Source organism: Hyalella azteca, unplaced genomic scaffold, assembly GCF_000764305.2.
Source record: "Hyalella azteca isolate HAZT.00-mixed unplaced genomic scaffold, Hazt_2.0.2 contig5416, whole genome shotgun sequence".
Taxonomy (NCBI): domain Eukaryota; kingdom Metazoa; phylum Arthropoda; class Malacostraca; order Amphipoda; family Hyalellidae; genus Hyalella; species Hyalella azteca.
The window spans coordinates 350,673-370,481 of NW_025935608.1; the positions used below are offsets into that span (position 1 = coordinate 350,673).

Below are 19,809 nucleotides of genomic sequence, written 5' to 3' on the forward strand. Positions count from 1 at the left end.
GACCATAAGAAGACGACCAGGTTATATCTATACATACAACGTAGTATCATTTTATGCAGATGAAAATGGGCAAGCAGTTTTTTTTACAAATTTTAAAGTACTTTTGCTCATATATCTCAAGAACAACTTGTTATATGCTAAAAATCCTCTACGGTAGGTTAAAGAAAGTAGCGCATGCAAACAGTGTCCTTGAGAATTAATATCACCAATAAAAATATTCAAGTATTGCGCTTATTGTTCAACAATACTCTGAATTATAAATAAATACGATGATTTCAATAAATATTACGTACGAATCTGGAAATATATGATTATTTTTGTTGCCAATTCTCACTTAAAATAAGAAGTGTCAGTCAAATAGACACTTTGGTGATTTCCGGTGATGCAAAGCCGCATCCGGAAAGTGTTTTATGAGGGCAGAGTATCGACACTTAAATTAATGTTTTACAAATGATATTTAATCAATTGACACAAATTTTCGCTCTTATATTACCATTATTGCAGTTTTGCTTATAACTGAATATGTGGCCTTGAGTTATTTGAACAACTTTGTTTTTGAAAAATTCTACTCTTTTCTTATTTAAAATATTAATTTATAACACAGAAAAATCGTTAGATTAATCTCAAAACTTATGATACCAACGTATAGTAGAGGATTATTACATTTCAATAACAGATATTTATACAGATATTTTTCAGTGCATAGAGTGCAATGCATAGTTTTGTATAGGTTACCATTGTATTTGTTTTTTTGTTAAGTTTATTAGAAAACGGGGTGCGAGAAGGCCTATCACGTTACGCCGCCCACTGCGCACGGCCGTTCTTCCAGTTGTCTGCTGGACATGGTGGTAGAAGGTTAACTGGCATTGCTCGTGCAGTTAGTGGCAACTGGCAAGACAAAATCGCAAGCATGTCCGACGTTTTTGGTTCCATTCGAGGTTTACTTAAAATAGACTCAGTCTCAATCGACAATTATGTGTTCAGATTGCATTACAAAGCAACGATGTTTCTCCTAGTGGCCTTTTCTCTGTTGGTGACTCAAAAGCAATATTTTGGAGATCCTATAGACTGTCTGGTCGACAAAATTCCTCCTTACCTCATGGACACCTATTGTTGGATCCATTCCACTTACACTATTCCGGATCTTGGAAATAAAACGGTCGGTAAAGATATACCTCATCCAGGCATTGCAAGTCCCGCGCTGATCAAAGAAGGCTCTGAAGTTCGTTACCACAAATACTATCAGTGGGTGACACTCATGCTTTACTTTCAAGTAAGTTGTTTTTTTTTCTTATAATTTTATTTTATTCTTTGCGTAAACATGTGAAACGTTAAATTAATCTTGCTGACATATGTGGATTGTCTTTCATTAATATACTGTGAAAAAGTCTAAACTAAAAGTAGGCTAAAAGCCATGTTCATTTCGAAGTTTAAGTCACGGTCTACCGTTCACGTCGTGTTTTTTCGATCTTCACCGAAAGTTTCTGTATATTTTTACTCGCAATAACATAAATAAGTTCTATACCGTTCCAACGCTAAATTAATCTGGTTATCTCACTGTTATGTAGTAAAGTGTTAACTCAATATTAATTATTATTGTATTGTACCGTAAAAAATTACGACACCTGTTCCAAGACGTGGAAAACCCCATGGAAAAAATGTATACCTGTGTTGTTTCTGCGCTAGACTGGTGGTTAATAAACTGGTTATGGCCAGCGTATCCTGGCATAGGCAACCAGAGTCGTTGAAGAACTTGACACGCGTCTTGTAAGGACCGTTACTATTGACACGGATAATTTATAATTAATCGAGACCAATAAATAAATTAATAAATTTTTAAGTATTTGCTTCATTTAATTTAGCCTACTTGAATTATGTTTATTGTGGTACTAGCACGTAGCGAAGAGATCATACATCACATCCCCAAGTAATTCGGATAATTAATATCGACATTATGACGACATATTACCCATTACTCAGTTTAAAAATTTGGTGAAATAATTGTAGACTTGGAGGTTCAAATCGAGTTTCACGGAGAAGATTGCTGATTATCATTGTTTTTTATTACGGGGATATTGATACACAAAGGAAACGGAGGCCGAAATGTTTGAAGCTGCTTCAAACTATAATTTACTACAATTCCGTTGAGACAACAGCGTCCTACATATACATACAATTCGTACTAACTTCATGTGCCGGCCATACATAAAACGTTTACTAACAGTCACACGTATGTATTTCTGAGAGAATTTCGAGTTGAATAGAAATATCAACAAATCTGAGACCACTTCGATCAAGCTAATTTCGTTTTTAATGTGGCCGAATGTGCTTCGTGTAAACTAGTCTTCACAAAGAGTTCATACTTGTCGATTAGCTGTGGTTAGGGCTAACTAAGTAAAGGGAGACTCGGTGGGCCTCTAAATTCATTCAAATGTAATCGGTAAAGTATACGAATGTGTTCCTGTACTGGAGATACCACACTCATACTGGAAATTTCTATTCAATAACTCCGGCACAAGAGTCTAGACTCTAGACCTAGAGATACCTTTAGTTGTCTAATAAAAGATGTGGCAACATCTAATTCAAGTTCGCCGGTATGAAATCCAGTATTTACGATTCGTTAAAATTGATGATTCGGGCAATGCAATTTGTTCCACTTATTCAAGATCATTAGGAACAGTGCTTGTTCAGGTATGAAATCTAGATGTGGCCTTGCCAGAAATCAGTTTTCGACGGCTGAAGGATATATACCTACGTATATGTAGCATTGGCGGACGTTTCTAGAGAACTTTCGTCAGATCTTCTCTTCACGTCGTATCTCCTTTCCCCGTCACATTTCTCTCGCGCAACTGGTTTCAAGAAACGAATAGCATACGTTTTTACGTTGCTTCATAACTAAATAATCGACTATTATAATCTTAGCATAATATTTTTCAATCTAACAAGTTTTATCTCTCCAAGTACAATAAAATTATTTAGTACAATAGCAAGTTATGGAAATAATTAGATTAAATGCCATTTTTATATTCACAAGCACTGTGTAAAACGATACAAAGTTATGTATATACTGATTTAAGAACAAACAGGAAGGCTTAAATGAGGCACCAAGTGGAACTCCAATTGGTATTCAGTCAGTCACCTTTCATTTTTCTCATGCATACATTATAACATCAATTTGCGTTGTATTATTTCGAATATCTTTGTCCTACGATTGTGTAATCATGGTTCATCGAAACAAGCGTACGTTGTATGAATATTAAGGCCCTCTGTAATACGTTGGTCTCGTGGCAAGCCCAACGCAACGCGTTTGTCAATAACCAAGAAAATTAAATACCTCATTTCTTCTATGAAAGCGTGACCAATTTTATTCGATATAGTAAAATATTTGCTAACAGATATGTGAAATACGTTAGTATTCATTGGAAATTTAAAAATGTGTATTATTTTGTATCTCAGGCGATTCTTTTCTACCTGCCCCGCTACATCTGGAAAGTCTGGGAAGGAGGCAAGATGAAGCTGCTATCAAGCGGTGTCAACACCGTTATTATTGACCAAGAAGACAAGCAAGTTCGTCTTGAAGCACTTCTTAGTTACTTCAATAGCAACTTACACGGGCACAAGTTCTATGCCGTCAAATACGTCTTGTGCGAAATAGCAAACTTCGCTAACGTTATTGGCCAGATTTACTTCACTGACAGGTATTACATATATCGCCTAATCTTGAAATAAACTAAGTATTAATCTATTACTCATTTTCGCGAATTGCACGTATACGCATGGGCCGAGACTAGGTTAAACAGATTTTACATTCGGAAGAAAATATTTTGACGTATTCATATTCGAAGAATTATCGAGCCAATTTTCAATGAATAACAAACTGCTGTTTACTGACAATAAAATTAATTCTGGGAGATTTCTGCAATTCAATGGCTTATTTATATTTATTTGAAATTGAAATGTCCATTTTTCTTTTCAGTTGCAAATAACATATTTTTAGAGACCAACCGCTAACGTAGGTTTATTTTCAAAAGTTTCTTCGGAACCCTAACTTTTTACCCAGCTATACATTTTTATGTTAGATTTTTTCGTAGGTTTCTAGGTTACCAGTTCACTACATATGGAACTGATGTCCTGTTTGTTTCTGAGAAGGAAATGGGCACTCGGCACGATACCATGGACGCCATTTTCCCCAAGGTCAGAAGTCATTTAGTTTATTGAAGTAAATAATCTTAATTAGTGAAGCAGTTTATGGGAATAACAATAGTCTTGATAATAATCTTAAAATAGCCGGATTCTAAATCATAGTAATAGTAGATATTAATTACCGTATTCAGAATCATCTTCCAGTTTACATAACAAAAATAATAATAATAATAAAATTAATCTACTGAAGATCAGAAGGAGTGATAAAACAAATCCAGTTTGAAGTCGTGTGTGAAAACATGAGCAAGTAAACAAGTTGCGATCTGCGTCGATCATAGTTGACGTTATAGATGCTTGTTTGTCTGGCGTAACATGACTAGCAAGAATCCTTAAATAATACTTGAGATCATTCTAATTGTCTATATAATATGTATTTTCGAAGTTTGTGCGTTTGTTTTTGTATTTGAAACCTGGCGCTGAAAATTTAAAAGAGGCTGTTCAGGCACGAAACCACGATACGTTGCGTTATCAGGATTTTACTTTAAACATAAAATTTTATTCATAATGGAGAACAGTTAAGTATTGCAACAAAACTGGGAGGAAAAGATAATATCAAAAATAAAAGTTTTGTTTTCCAATTGGCTTAGAAACTTGATGTTTTCTTCGCATTTTGTTAAGGGAGTTATATGAAATTTTGATATAAATGTTAGTTTTACTAGGCTTCTTTCATGAACGTAGTTCAGTAGTATTCTAGTGAATCCGATTCAGGATAACGAGATTAAACAATGACAGGAATTATTGGCTCAGGGCAACGCCGGACTAATCTGCTGGATGTAAAATAAATAAGATTAAATGCGATGTACAATGTGCAGGTAACCAAGTGCACATTCCATAAGTACGGCGCGTCAGGCAGCATCGAGTCGCACGACGCGCTGTGTGTCTTGCCACTCAATATAATCAACGAGAAAATCTACATCTTCCTCTGGTTCTGGTTTATCATCGTAGCGGCCATCTCAGGCATTGGTCTCATCTACAGACTTGTCACGTTCCACAAGCGTGTGCGCACGAGAATCTTCAAATCAATATGTTGTTATAACGAAGAAAAGATTGATGTCGAAATTGTTGCCCACAAATGCGACTACGGAGACTGGTTCTTGCTGCGGAGACTCAGTGAGTACTGGCTGCTTAGATATGAAAGCTGTTCTCTACTAAGTAATTTCCTTTTGAATTTTTAACGTAATTTCCTACAATGTTTGACGATATTCAGTTTAATGACTGAAAACAAACTGAGAATGATAACTGCTCAACATTAACATGTTTAGGCCAAAGGCATGAAATTGTTAAAGTTGATTTAAATTTGTTAAATGATGTCTGAAAACATTAAACTTAAATACTAACGAAATAATTTAATTAATTCTCATTTTTAAATAATAAAACGAAAATTTACTTAAATACATGTATAAAGTACGAATGCATGTATGCACTTTTCGGCAGAGTAATTTTTCTGAAATACATTTGTGGTAATAGAAGTAACTTCTTAAACACTGGCAGAACTCTTCGCCTTTTCACGTTAAACTAACTGCATAGACCTTGCGAAAGGGAATAATGCACATATTTGGTATTATCTTTTACAAACCTAACGATACAGAATGAACAACCTCTCTTTGACCAGAAGACCGAGAATTGTGGATGTTGTACATTTATTAGGCCGTTTTGATTGCTCTAAAGCCTATTTATCTCTGTTTTATCCCACAGGCAAGAATGTGGACGCCTTTTTCTTCCGAGACTTCGTAAAAGAGTTCGCGGCGAGGCTGGACGGCCGGCAGTACATGGAATAAGTCAGTCGTGTTATGTTATGTACAAAGGGTGATAGTATGTACACAGGGTGATAGTGTGTACACAGGCGTTACTATAGGCGCGTGCCCCTCGTGTGATGTGTACACAGGCGTTACTATAGGCGCGTGCCCCTCGTGTGATGTGTACACAGGCGTTACTATAGGCGCGTGCCCCTCGTGTGATGTGCACACAGGCGTTACTATAAAGATGCCTGCCCCTCGTGTGATGTTATGTACGAAGTTATGTACTAGAAGTATGGTCTCAGTGACTCTCAGGAACACTATTTGATGGGGCAATAATTTTATGTGCAGCGGTACGGTGTCTCTCGAAACCGTGTTTTTTAATTGACAGTTATATGACAACTTTCATTTTAGGTCAATAATTTTACAAGTACTGATCCCACAAAATTGACAGCGAAGATTTGTTTAATAGAACCGGGTGGGATTTTGAGAAATTTCAATAAGATTCCTTTTTAAATAAAGCAACGATTGTGATCATTTTCTTGGCGAATTATTTATCTTACATTTAACTTGTGGGATTTTTCATCGAATTCCATCATGTCAATAAGGGAATTAAGGAGACATAACGATAATCACACTAAAGAAATTTTAATCTGGACGTTCATAAATGAGATGCGGTTTCAGATGCCTTTTGTAAAACTCTTTTCAAATAGTCATTTTGAATTTCATCCACTTATATCTTCGTCAATTCCATTTTAATTAAAATAAGGACACGACATTTTAGTATCGTTCTCTTAAATCTATAATACACACACGGATGCATGAAACGAACGACAAGCAACCCGCACTATCGCTGCCTTACCGTAACCCCTGATGATTATGTCAGTTGCGTCATAATCGCCTTGGTTGTCGTTCTTTTTGTCTGTGGCCTCAAAGTTGTCCTCGTATGATTAACAAGCCAATATTATTTCATAACTCGGAAGAATGATCGCAGAAAGTCTAAGAATTGATGTACTTTTTGCCTCTGCCAGTTGGCCCGGCCTAGGGGCGTATCAGTGCTACGTACGCGGGGGAAGCGTGTCACTATTTGGACTAAAGGACGCGTCAATTTTTCTGAGTAATGAATAGGCCTTATTTTGTAAATTTAGAGGCAGGTTGGGTACGTTATTGAATTCATTGTGTAACTTTATGGTTTTGGCCTGACATTTTAGCCGCTGTCATGAAGATTTTTTTTTATCGCATTTTTCGCCTTTGCTTTGCTCGACTTTAGCGTGAGAATTGCCATCCAATCTTAGTACGACTTTTAAGTAAAATAGGAGCATTTAGAATTTTAACTTCGATCAAACAGACTGAAATAAATGAAACGGGAGCATTTCTACAATTTACTACCTTCACTAAACGTTCCAAATTCAAATTTTTTGACTCAACGTGAGGCATCAAACAATTGCTAAGTAATTCTCTTGCGTGTCAATGGGTTAAAAATGAGAATGTCTTATGTGCAATATCCAGTGCGTGAATTTAGCCGAGACTACGATGAGAAATGCATTGCTTGGTGCCTTTTGTTTATTGTTTTATTATTTCCACTACCACTAATGATGTACTGTATTCATTTATCAATTTGGTCTGCCTTGTTAAGTCAGATAGAAATCGTGTTATTCAATACTATTTGGATAATTATGCCTAATGCGTGGTCGTACTTGTATTGTTTCAGGCGTTCCATGTAACCAGCAATATATTTTCCAAGTAAATTTGTTCTATCGCATAATGGTAACACAAGCCTTGACTGATACTATTTTTAAGCTAGTATGTAGGCATGATTTCTCGCAATCTTCGCCTCCCGTATCAGCATTCGCCGATTTTTATAAGCCATCTTCGTTTCTGTGCAATTATTCATTTTTTTTAACTTTTCGTTTCTGAGTGCCAGTTTCAGTACTGCTTTTATTCATTGAACGATTTTTGCATATGCGATTAAGTTTTGTTTTGTCGAAGAACCGAAAGAAAACAGAGAAGAATTATTGAAAAATTCATTTGATGTAATTACGACTTGTGTTGGTTCCGAAATTTTCAAATCCTCCTTGTGGGTTTAACGAGTGTAGCCCTAACGTTACTTTAGATAAGTGTACGGTGTGCGCAATATAAATCAGACGTGCGAAAACCTGTTGTTACATGTAGAAGATGTAAGAAGATATGCCTTCAGCCATGTTGGATGGGTTTGTTCGAACGAAAATTTATGTGTAAATAACAAACGATAGGATATTGGTTTACCAAATCATGGCACTACATATATAAAAAAATGTATTATTATCCATTTGCTGTGCCTTGCTCTCGTGCTGTAATGAAATGCTTCCTTATTCGATTACATTTGCTTCCATTATATGTCTTTGACCTCCAATCGTTGCCGCGTCTGCGTTGTGGCTTGTGAACGGGCCGGGCTTGTGGATCGCCGCATGTCACGGTAGAGGCCTCCCACGCTGGTATCGTCGAAGAATATCATCGTTTTACCAAGGGTCGAGGAACTATAGCTCCTCGGACCACTACTCATCGTTGTGGCTGCCTATTTTTCCTCTCGCCTCGAGATACATATTTGCCTTGTCCTTGGCGCACATTTTTAATCTCCTCCTGACCTTAACCCGAGCCCCCATCCTTGCATGCTCGGTTTGCTTCCTTCCGGTGACTTGGCGAGGTATTTTATTGCTATGTTCCGGGGACAATGCTTGTACTCGCAAGCGATGTGCTGGCCACCCGCCACTACACCACCGACTGTAGCTGCCTCACCTCCAGCCAGGCTGCCTTGGCCCCTGTTCGGAATAGTTCTTCTTCCCCTCTTCGACCCGGCCTCTTCCCACCTCAATATCTTCCAATTCAACTGCAATGACATTCACTCCTGCGCTGTGGAATTCACATCATTTTTAATCTAACATGAAGTTCTTATTACTTGTCTTCAAGAGGCAAAATTGGCAACAAACTCCCGCCCCCCCCCCCCGTCTTCCCCGGTTTTGCTGTTGCGCGCTGGGATCGCTCCGGGAGTCGCGGTGGCAGCTTAGCTTTTTTGGTCCGCCACGACATGTCGTACATTCACAGAGGCACCGGCGATCTCCTTAATGTGGAGGTCTCCATGTAGGTAATGGCTGTCGTCGTCTCTCTTAAAGGCTCCACCATCTGCATCATTAACATATACCCCCGCCACCTTATGCCCTCGGGATATTCCCTAGACGTCGGTAATTTTCTTTGCCATTACATCGATTGCTTAATTGTGGGCGACTTAAATGTCCACCATGCATCTTGGCACTTCTTTACTGAAGACGAGAGAGTTGTGGCCAGAACGTCTATTATCGATGACCTCATCTCCGCCTCTAACTTCAGTATCCTCAATGACTCACCTGCCCGCCTCTCGCACCACGGCGACGTATCTTCACCAGACCTTACTAACATCAGCTCCCATCTCCTCGCGGACACGACCTGGCTCACTCACACTGCACTTAATTCTAACCATCTACCCATTTTGATCACCCAGCCTCCCCTAATCGCCACCCCAGTTCCCCGATCTGCTTGCTCAATCACCAAGTTCAATAAAGCCGACTGGCCTGCTTTCACGGCCGCTCTCGAGACGGTTCCCGCCCCCACCTTGTGTGGAAGCGAAGTGACTGAGAGGCATCCTTCTGCGGTTGCCAAACACAACATCCTTTCCCGCTTCCTTGAACTACGGGACGCGATCACAGCCAGGGACTCCTATGACTCTCGGTTATCTATCAGGAGAACACTAAATCTCTGCAGTCCCACACCTGAGAGACCAAGCATCCTTTGCAAGCATTGGAACCTCCTCCGCTCTCTCGCCGATAGGCGCTCCCGTCCATCCCTTAACCAGCCAGTGTAGTTCAACCTGATCCGTCTCACCTCCCAAAGAAAAATCACCCTCACCTTCTGCAAGCAGTTTTCATCCGTAGTTCCCCACCCCCACCGCCGCAACACTCGTCGCCTAATGCTTCACTTCACACATCGGATCTCGACGGACTTAAATGATCTTCCACTCCTCCTTTCCCGTCGTCTCCGCACCCTCCAGAATTGGTCACCTTGTCGCATTCTTCTTTATGGTTGGCAATATGCCTGACTTGTCTTACGATGAGGCGAAACGAACTCTCCCTCGAGAAACATCCGTACGCGTCACCGCAACCGCTGGTATCAACAGGTCCTCGGCCGCCCTAACCCTCCCGTCGCCTCCGAGGACCGTCTCCATCGCCCTCACCGCTCATCGCCGGCAAAGCTGCGCTTGGGCCACTACAGTTCCTTGGCATCTTGCACCTTCTAGGTTTGACCCACACATAACGTCGCCTGTCCCGAGTGTAGGGAACCCTTTCAGTCGACGCAACAACTCTTTGACTGATCTGTGTTTCGAACACCACTCAGCGGGACGGTCTAGCGAAGGCAGAGGCTTTTCTCTCCACCGTCCTTTTCCTTCACTCGACCCCGCCTTTCTGGTCGCTATCCCCCGTCCACGCATAAGCGCCGTCGCAATTAACAGCGTGTTTGTCTAAATTCAGTTGAGCAGGAACAATGACCCTCCTTGACTTATTATGTCACAACTTCCTGTAGCATTCGTTATCTAGAGCGTAGTGTATAATACCAACATTAAAGGCAAAATAACTGATTAATCAACAGGAATATTCTTATATTACATTCATGTTGAGTTGGGAAAAGGATATATAATTTACTACAAATACTGTAATAAGGACATCAGGGAAATAAAGAAATTGAAAGAACAAAAGTAATGTAACTATGAAACTAATACATTTAGGAAGATCATCTTTCACTCTTAAGAAAAGAAATGCACAATTTCATCCGTGAATAAGGAAAGATCATACGAAGAAAACGCTTATAAAACAACCCCAATATATTCAGGCAGCAATAGCTGACAGTGATGCTTATTGGATTATTTATATGAACTGCAACAAATATCAAATTAAATGTTCTATCGCGAGCAAAAAATCACTCCAGGCATAAAAACTGAACTTGGCGACTTTGAAGGATATGAAATATCACATTTACCATTGTGGTGATGAGTCGTGTCTCTCTGGACACGTCAATTACATGGATTAGACATGGTCAACTGTAGGAGACGAGAACACTTCATAGCGATAGCTGTAGGAGAAAATAAAGAAGAAGTTTGGTCAGCCATGAGTGACAGGTCAATTAACAAGATCCACACTTACAGGATAATTGACGTAAATAATTTGTTCGAAGAGATAAAGGTAGGAAACGATTACTCTCGCGCAGCAAAGAGAAAAATAATTAACTTTAACAACAACAACGAGGCATGAAAGGCAAACACTAAAAAAAATAAAAATAAATTAACTTGGATGTACAGTTTTATGAAACTCGCCATAAAGCGTCTACTAATGAGGGACATAACTCACGAGTCTACTTTAGGGCCAACATCGTCTTACGCCTCTAATATGAACAACTGTAAACAGCGCGACACTGAGTTACACACCAACACATCGTACTCGAGCTAATGAACGTCAGATGCAAAGCAGTGAGAGAGCAAGGAATTTTTGAGAATGTAAACGACATCCAAGACATGCTCTTGGTAATCAACAGACTGACACCGTATTAATTAATTTCAAGTTTGACAACAGTCAACACCTCCAATGAAGATTTGTAACTCTTGAGTCTCCAAGAACAACTCAACAACTGAATCGCTGCATCGGGCTATCTGGTGCGATAAGAACACTCGTCTGTACCCATGCCAGATGATGGAGCAACCACTAAAGTTCTTCAATATCATGAATGAATCGTTGCACTAGACAAGTAATATTTCACGAACAAGTAAGTAGAATGCAGATGATGAGGGTGATTGTAAAGTTTTGAGTAATAGATGCTAGCACAGATTATTCTTAAGCTTGATAGTGACTGAAGTGCATGACTGAATTGTTTCAGAATAATCTATATTTAATTAATTTAATTAGAAGCTCACAAGAGTAGCTACGAGATTCACCAGCAACTAATTTTACGCGGCTGACGATGTCTACTGATTGGATCTTCAAATCTAATCTCTAAATAACCCAAGAGATTAGTCACAGATAATGGCTACATTGGAGCAAGGTACTAATAATGAAATCTAAGGATAAATACATGCTGAAAATCTATGAAATAAGTAATCCAATTACTCAATAACCAGTGCTAACAATATTATTGATATTTTCGAGTATAGCAACTTGAACACAAAGCGCGACTGCAAGACGACTGAATGGATGATGCAGTTTTGAGACACAGCAGCGCACTCAGCAACGCGTTTCGTAGAGGCCAGAACGCCCGATGTAGCGCACCCATTTGATGACGTCGTGGTCGGAGTAGTTCAGTTTGCTCTCGAACACCTTAAGGAAGCGCACCTTGAAGCCCGATGGCGCGAAAGGAACCTGCAAGTAAGACCTCGTCACGCTCGCGCAATGAAAAAATCGAATGCTTACAACCGCGTTGAGGAACACTGCTGGAAACGTTGTTGATGTAAGTTTATAAATGGTGATAGAAAGATACCATATAGAGGACATGGATCAACGAATGAAAATTTGCCTACCATGTACCATATTTAGAGATACTCTAAAGTTTATATACTTCAGCTCAGAAGCTCAGATACTTCAGCTTCACTTCAAACTGGAAACTAATGGGGCCGCCGCTACGCAGACAGATGATACATGCGAATTACGAAAAAAAAGTTTCAAGCCAATAGAAGAACATTTAGCTAAGACAAAAATTCATACCAAGTCTTGCCATCGAGCAATGATCTTGATATTGCAGTATAATTATTGAAAAACTTACCTCGAAGTTCATGCTGATGGGCGGTCGGGTCCACTTCTTCTTGTTGTCGGTCTGCAGAAGCTCGATTTCAGCCGAAATCTGAGATTCCTTCATCCCTCCCATACGTTTGATCCTGAACAAATGGAAACAAATATTGCTATCAAGACAAGCTCAAGGACGGAGAACAATTCAGGTGTCAGACGATTTAGAATTAAAAAATATAATAAGCATTTAAATTCATGGTATACGAAAGGAAAATTAAGCCATCCAGCCGTATGTGGAAGAAAGGAAGCCGCATCCTCTTACAAAAACCGCGCAGTAAAAAAAACGACATCACAGCTTGCAAATTTCATTAACCAATGCTTACTGAATTCGCCCGCGATCACAGTCAGGCGAAATAATATCTGGGGAGAAAAAAGGGACGTGATAACAGGCAGCTAAATTTAAAAACTGAGACTCACTTCCAGACCAACAACTCACTTCCAGACCAATGACTCACTTCCAGACCAACGACTCACTTCCAGACCAACGACTCACTTCCAGACCAATGACTCACTTCCAGACCAACGACTCACTTCCAGACCAATGACTCACTTCCAGACAATGGCGTTCTCAGCTGCCTTGTACTTGGCTTTGCCCTTCATGCAGATGAGCTGCACGCCTGACGTGTTCAGGGGCGTCGGGATGCGCACCTGTAATGTTCAGTGACCTAGAGATTGCTTTTGAGCTGCCATGAAGTTTGCCAGAATGAATAGGTACCTCACAATAAATTGGTTGAAAATTGAATCTTTCTCTAATGAAGGGAGATGAATGAATGCTCGGGAAGTACAACGTGTAGCGGTTTTCCAGGAAGTACAAAAGTTATGTTGAATGCAAGGTCCAGCAGGTAAGCCGGAATAAGCCAGGAAGGAATGGTAAAATTTAACGTAAAACAGTCATTAAATATTCATTATGGTTCGTGCGTAAATGGCGATTTTTAAATGAACAATAACTTTGATTTAAAAGCAAACACCAAATCCAATTAAAACTTCCACCCTTATTTGAGGAACAGAGCTCGTTTGGCAACCACCCACCATCAAAACGGTTGTTTACTTGGTCTTACCTCGATTTTCTGGGCCAGCAGAGAAGGCTTGAAGTTGCTCTTAATAACAACCTTAACTTCCATCTTAGTACGTCCTGTCTCCCGTACCAGTGGAATCACGCGGAAGGGCAAAGAGATGTCTTTGGTGGTGCGGTACCTGCAATATTAACATATATCAAAGGAAAATATATTAAAGAAAGGGAAATGCAATAGAGCTTTAATGTTAAGGCACAAAAAGCTTTATACAAAAAGCTCTATACAGTCATTCATGCAAAACATTATTCAAATATTGTTCAGGACACAAATGAACTCTATCCAGGTAAAAATAAAATCAAACGATTAAACTGTTATTAATGATGCAAATGAAGAAATGGCTAAAATGCACATTTCATTCATTGTTGGCGAGGGAGACGTGAGCAACTTGATGAGATTCCAACCCACGAAACAGAGAAATTTGGAAATATTTTTTGTTGTTTTTGGAGAAACTTTTGTTAATTTTGAGCTTGGACAAAAAATCCCTGGTTTGTACCTCGAACTATGATTCAGAGGCGGTGCACTAGCGTGGCAATGGACAAATTAGCCCATAAATTATTATAGGCGGATTATATTATAAATTATTATTAAGATCACGGAAGAAACAGCTTAGTAATAGGCAAGATAACATAGGCATAACAATTCTGTGTTGCTTTCTGAACTTCATCAACTTCTTTCCAATATGTCGGACATTTTAAAACGCCCACTGCAATGTGAGAATTATAGTAACAAAGCATAGTTTGTGAATTACGACATCTCGCAGGAAGGTACCAATAAAAAAAGTGCGCTCTAAATGCACACACTCGACGCATCCATTGGCACTTCAAGATGAAGCTTTCATAATCGCTAGTTTTATTGTGCATATAAACAGAACAGAGTAACAGAATAATTAGAAGGTTCTTAAAGGTTAGCTAAATAAAGCTAAGGCTATTAGTATAGAGACTTACCTCATAAGTTCAAATTCGCCATCAGGCGGCACGAAGGAGATGCTGTGTTCTGTCTCAAACTTGCTGAGTTTCACACACTGGTGGAACTGACAGTCGTCGATGGCGATACTCGTCTTGCCTGTTCGCTGTGCATCGTCGGTCGTGCCTGCATGAACATAACATAGGAAACCATAATACGTATAGTAATGTTAATAAAACAAAGTAAATAACGCAGTAAACACACAGCAAACATTTCTTTCACAACACCCAAGCACATAAGCTTTAATGGTCAAAAAACGTTTCGGCGAATGGATAAAATTAGTCTATGAAACGTTAGCATTTGCTCATTTCTTCAACAATCCTCATAAATACTTTTGTACATGCTTCTGATAAAAGCTATATTGAAGGCAAGGATTAAAACTGCTGTCATGTAGCAATATAAGCGATAAATTTACATCAAAGTTGTCTTGTATTATTGGAATACATCAAGTTTAATAAATTGAGTTTAAATTGAATACAAAATTGCAATCACGAGAATGTTCCGGTTTTATTTTGCAGAACACATTGTACCATGTTTAATTCTTTATCAGACTTATAGATATAAATAGCATTGATGATGGGTACATGTATCTGTTGAAAAAAGAGGAAAGAATTACCGGTAATAAATGAAATAGAATATGCAAGGCTCACCCTTCTTGGCATCCATGACGATCTTGTCGTTAATTCCAAACTTGCACTCAGGCATGCCGGAGAGGTAGCTTTTCATGACCACTTTGCCAGCCACGTGCGCAGACAGCACTTGTCCTGCATGCAAAAAAATGTGAACATTTAGTTGCAAATAAATATTCAATCATTTCTGCTCGATTTATCTCATCTTTCAAGTTGTATGACCATAAGAACACATTATTAATATTCTACAAAGAATGCATGTTAGAAGCTCAAGATCATAGATTTCATTGGTATAGACCTGCAAGGTTCCCTAGGCAAACACTTGGTAAACCTTCTACATGATGAAGTTTTGAGTAATTATATGAGAATGTCCAGCAAAAAATTGCAATAGATAGATAATACTCACCCTGGGGAGACATGAGCAGGTTCACGTACTCAATGACGTCCAGGAAAAGTTCGTTACGGCGATACTTGATGCCTTCTCTGCGCCAACCGATCTGGCCCGTCACCTAGACATATGCGAGATCATGTATTACATTATATCATCTTATTATTTGATCTATGGACCATAGTAACACTTAATAGTCAACCTTATTAGTCTTACAAACAATGTTTAGAATACCATTGGACTATGAAATACATGCTTTTTCATATACCATCGAGATTCACGTTTTGCAAAATAACTGATAGATGCACTTGGATCTATAATCACTTAAAAACACAGTTTCAAGTTCAGTAGTCAAAGTAGAGGAACTACAATTAGAGAAATAAAAATTGAAAAGAGTTACGGCTTCTCTTGAATTGATTAATCAGAACTAATTAATGACTTCAGACTGACGGCACAAGCAGGCTTGATCATTCTATAAAAAATACTGACTTCAGCCAAAAGCAGGTCACTTCAGGCACACTAGACACGGATTTAAATAAAAAATATAATCATGTCAAAACCAAAGCATTTGAATTTACTACCATTGATATAATTTTTCCCAATTTCAAGAATCTGAGCCTTGTTCTGAGTGGGTGGGTCATAAATTAACCATCATATAATGGTTATTAAATAATAATGACAGGTTGTACCTGTGATGTAATTTGCGCCTGTTCCTCCTTGCTGGCCGTCTTGATGCCCTGCTGGGTGATGAATGTCTTCAGCACGCCAGGGTCTGTGTTCTGAGGGTATCCAAAGTCCAGGATTTCTGCACAAAAATACTTGAGTTGAGTAATAGTAAACAAATTTAAAAGATTTCATTTCTATCATTTGACTTTGATATATTGTACCACAATTTAAAAAAGGCAGAATTATTTTAAAACAAAGAATCAATCTATAATAAGCTAAAAACAAAATTTTGAATGAATCTAATGATAGTTCTTTTCACTAGATAACCACATCACATAGCGCTTCATTATTTAACACATTCTCCACATATTGTGCCATTTGTGTTCTAACAATGATATGCCACTGCTGAATATTGGGACACAAGTGTACCAGAGGCAATGTTTTATTTTTGATAAAACACATAAATTGAAATTTTGACACTAAACTTCCTCCTTTAGATTATTTGTGACCACACAAAAGGTTGATTATTGAATAAAAGAAATCAATAAACCAAAATTCTATTCATGAATAAATTAAAGCAGCAACCACTCAAAGATTTCTGCAACAAGGGGATTGGGGTGAAATCCAGATACACAGTGAAGGAATGTAAGGAATAATTCCTACCCATAAATTTTATGCCTTAAGAAGTTAAGTTAAGAGACTTATTTTCAATTGCGGGTTATTCAAGAGCCATCAACATAATTTTTTTAAGGCGAGAACTTTTCAACTCAAGGTTTTCTTTTCTTAAATGTAAAACAGTCCAGGTCATCCCACCAGGCCCACCCCACTTTATGGTAACTAGTTGGATAAACCATTGAGGCTAATGCATTGGTATCAGGCAAATGTGAAAAACAATTGAGACTAGTACATTTGTTCATGCAAGAGCAAGGTTATTACAATGCCAATCATGACTTATGAAAACTTCACACTTTGACCTTTCTTAGTTTGCATCCTAAATAAACACAGATATGAATTTCTCAATTAATGCCAGGAAGTGAAATTCACTATTTGCAACCATTATTATCACACCAGGATGACTCTTTTCAAGAACTATTTCCGTGTATAGTCTCACAATAATGGCATGCCTCAGCAATTAGTATAGTCATGTGTTAACTCGTATGTAAATAATTTTGTGGAAATAAATATGGTTGCAGCTAGACTATCAATCAGTAAGATCAAAGAAGCTGATTCCTGTTGTAGAAAATAAACCAATATTTCATGATCTCCCTTGAAAACTAAATTAGATAGTAAATTATATCAGACTTTGATTCCAAGCATCTTATAGCTGCTTATGCTACTATAATGGTATAAATTGTTTTTATTGTGTCAAGCACAAAAAATACTTAGCTTTGGTCAAACCAATTTCCTTCTACTTTTATGCACTTTTTCAGTCATCTTTCCAACAAAGAGAATAAGCTTTTTATTCAAACAGAGCAATAAAATGCTATAAAATACAATAATTGCATTCTTTGATGAATCAATGTAAATGAAAAAATGATGAAAATCGATAATACTAATATTCCAGCATTGCAAATCAAACTCACCATCCAGAAGTTCATAGATGAGCACAAAGTTATTCTTCACATTTTCTTCAGAAATTTTCCCAAAATAGCTGCCCATAACCTGTGATCATAAAGAACTGGAATGAACTAGGATATATATGCCTCAGAGAGTGACTGTAGATATTCGAATGAATGACAGAAATCAAATTCTTATTCCACAAAATTATGAGATAAACTACTCTGTGTAAATACTTTGGATAAGTAAAGATGACAGAGGTAGGCTTATGATTAAAACGGTATTCACATTTTATAACAACTATCCTCCCTTGAATGCCTCAACATACCTCAAGCATCTTCAGCAAGAATTCAAACACCTGAGAAGCATTCACATTCTGCTTGGTCACGGCAGCCACCCAGATATTGGCCCGCTGAGAGGTATAAATTGTATTTGTCAGAAAAACAAACAGAATTTATATATTGGAAGAAAATATATCAAAAATGTCTATAATCACAGTAAAATTTTAAATTGAAATATTAATTGTCAAATTCACAATCTAGATTAACATAAATCAATTTGAATCTGTACAGAAAAAATATCTTGCAACAAAATGAATTCACTCATTTTTTTTTTTCAAAAGAGCAAAATAGGGTAAAAATTCACACCCTACAAGTAACATCAAAACTTCCATTATTCTTATATATACATAGGCGCATCAAAAGCCAGATATCTGAGGCCACAAGAAAACAATTTCCACCAGGCAAAATTACTTGGCTCACACACTTGTTATCATAAAACAAGGCTCTGTTACAAATATGATGCATCAATGCAGACTATGGTGCCAATGAACTTTAGTTTACTATTAGCAAACTTATTCAAAGGAAAAATGTTAAAACCTGACACTTAGGAACAATGCATGCAATGATAACAGGGACTCGGTGATAGTGAATACTAGTTGCCTTGGGCATGAACTAACAAGAAAATATAAATAGCTAGATATCAACTAATTACTCTGGGTTAATGATTTTTTGTTTGAAACAATTAATTTCATAAATTAATTTTTCAGTAAAATAGTATGTAACAGTAATTACTATTGAACACAATCTTTACCTTGACATGGAAAAAGCTGGTCCTTGCAATGTTGGTGACAGGAGATCTGACTTGCTGCCGAGCATGAATGACATTCACCCTAAAAGCATCAACAGCATTGCGTCCAATATCATCCCTGTACACCCTGGAGATTAGCACCTCACCCTTGTGGTTATAAATAAAGAGCCCACCTAACATGGTGGCTCTTCTCTATTCCCCACTTGCTCTGAAAGACAAACACATAAAATTAGCATTAAGGATGTATAACTGCTAGATTACAGGATGGAATTCTAAAAATTAAGGTTCATATATTATTTCTGATCCTCCTCCACCACTTTTTTGATCCGAAAATTTTAGGTAAGATAGAAGGGATAAAAATAGGGAGGGATTAAAGTTGCACTTGAAATAATCAAGAATGAAAGAACTTTGTAACATTTTAAGATTTCAATTAGACTAGATATTAATTCATTAGCAATTCGTCTCCAAGTCAAACACAACAAATTAACATTTATGAATTAATAACAAATCACACCACCAATAAGAGTTGAACTTAACATGATGCACCACAAAGCTATTTTGTGCAAGCAAAATCTTATACGCATTCACTCAGTGAAAGCTTAGCAACTGCATTTGACGGTTGGCAATGGCGCAATGCAACTGTAATATTATGGTATGTAGGTACTGTAC

General features: G+C 38.0%; 2 protein-coding genes across 3 annotated transcripts; one reads left to right on the forward strand and one right to left on the reverse strand.

Moving 5' to 3' along the window:
• The first annotated feature begins 816 nt into the window (after positions 1 to 816).
• Positions 817 to 7,035, forward strand: LOC108677993 (innexin inx2). Of its 2 annotated transcripts, XM_018166316.2 has the most exons (6): positions 817 to 1,273; positions 3,457 to 3,698; positions 4,092 to 4,194; positions 5,016 to 5,313; positions 5,899 to 6,028; positions 6,174 to 7,035. In XM_018166316.2, the coding sequence occupies exons 1-5, from the start codon at positions 911 to 913 to the stop codon at positions 5,979 to 5,981; spliced, it is 1,089 nt and encodes a 362-aa protein (XP_018021805.1). In that variant the 5' UTR covers positions 817 to 910; the 3' UTR covers positions 5,982 to 6,028; positions 6,174 to 7,035. The 2 variants fall into 2 exon arrangements, with proteins under 2 accessions (XP_018021805.1, XP_018021804.1); XM_018166315.2 differs by having other exon boundaries at positions 5,899 to 7,035.
• A 3,553-nt stretch (positions 7,036 to 10,588) lies between these two features.
• LOC108678003 (AP-2 complex subunit mu) lies at positions 10,589 to 19,386 on the reverse strand. Its single transcript, XM_018166329.2, has 11 exons — positions 19,144 to 19,386; positions 18,380 to 18,463; positions 18,078 to 18,156; positions 16,518 to 16,633; positions 15,847 to 15,949; positions 15,462 to 15,575; positions 14,793 to 14,937; positions 13,834 to 13,969; positions 13,326 to 13,423; positions 12,753 to 12,864; positions 10,589 to 12,352 (listed from the first exon to the last, which is right to left on the reverse strand). Exons 1-11 carry the CDS (start codon positions 19,318 to 19,320, stop codon positions 12,218 to 12,220), a joined length of 1,299 nt encoding a protein of 432 aa, XP_018021818.1. The 5' UTR covers positions 19,321 to 19,386; the 3' UTR covers positions 10,589 to 12,217.
• Between the last annotated feature and the right edge of the window lie 423 nt (positions 19,387 to 19,809).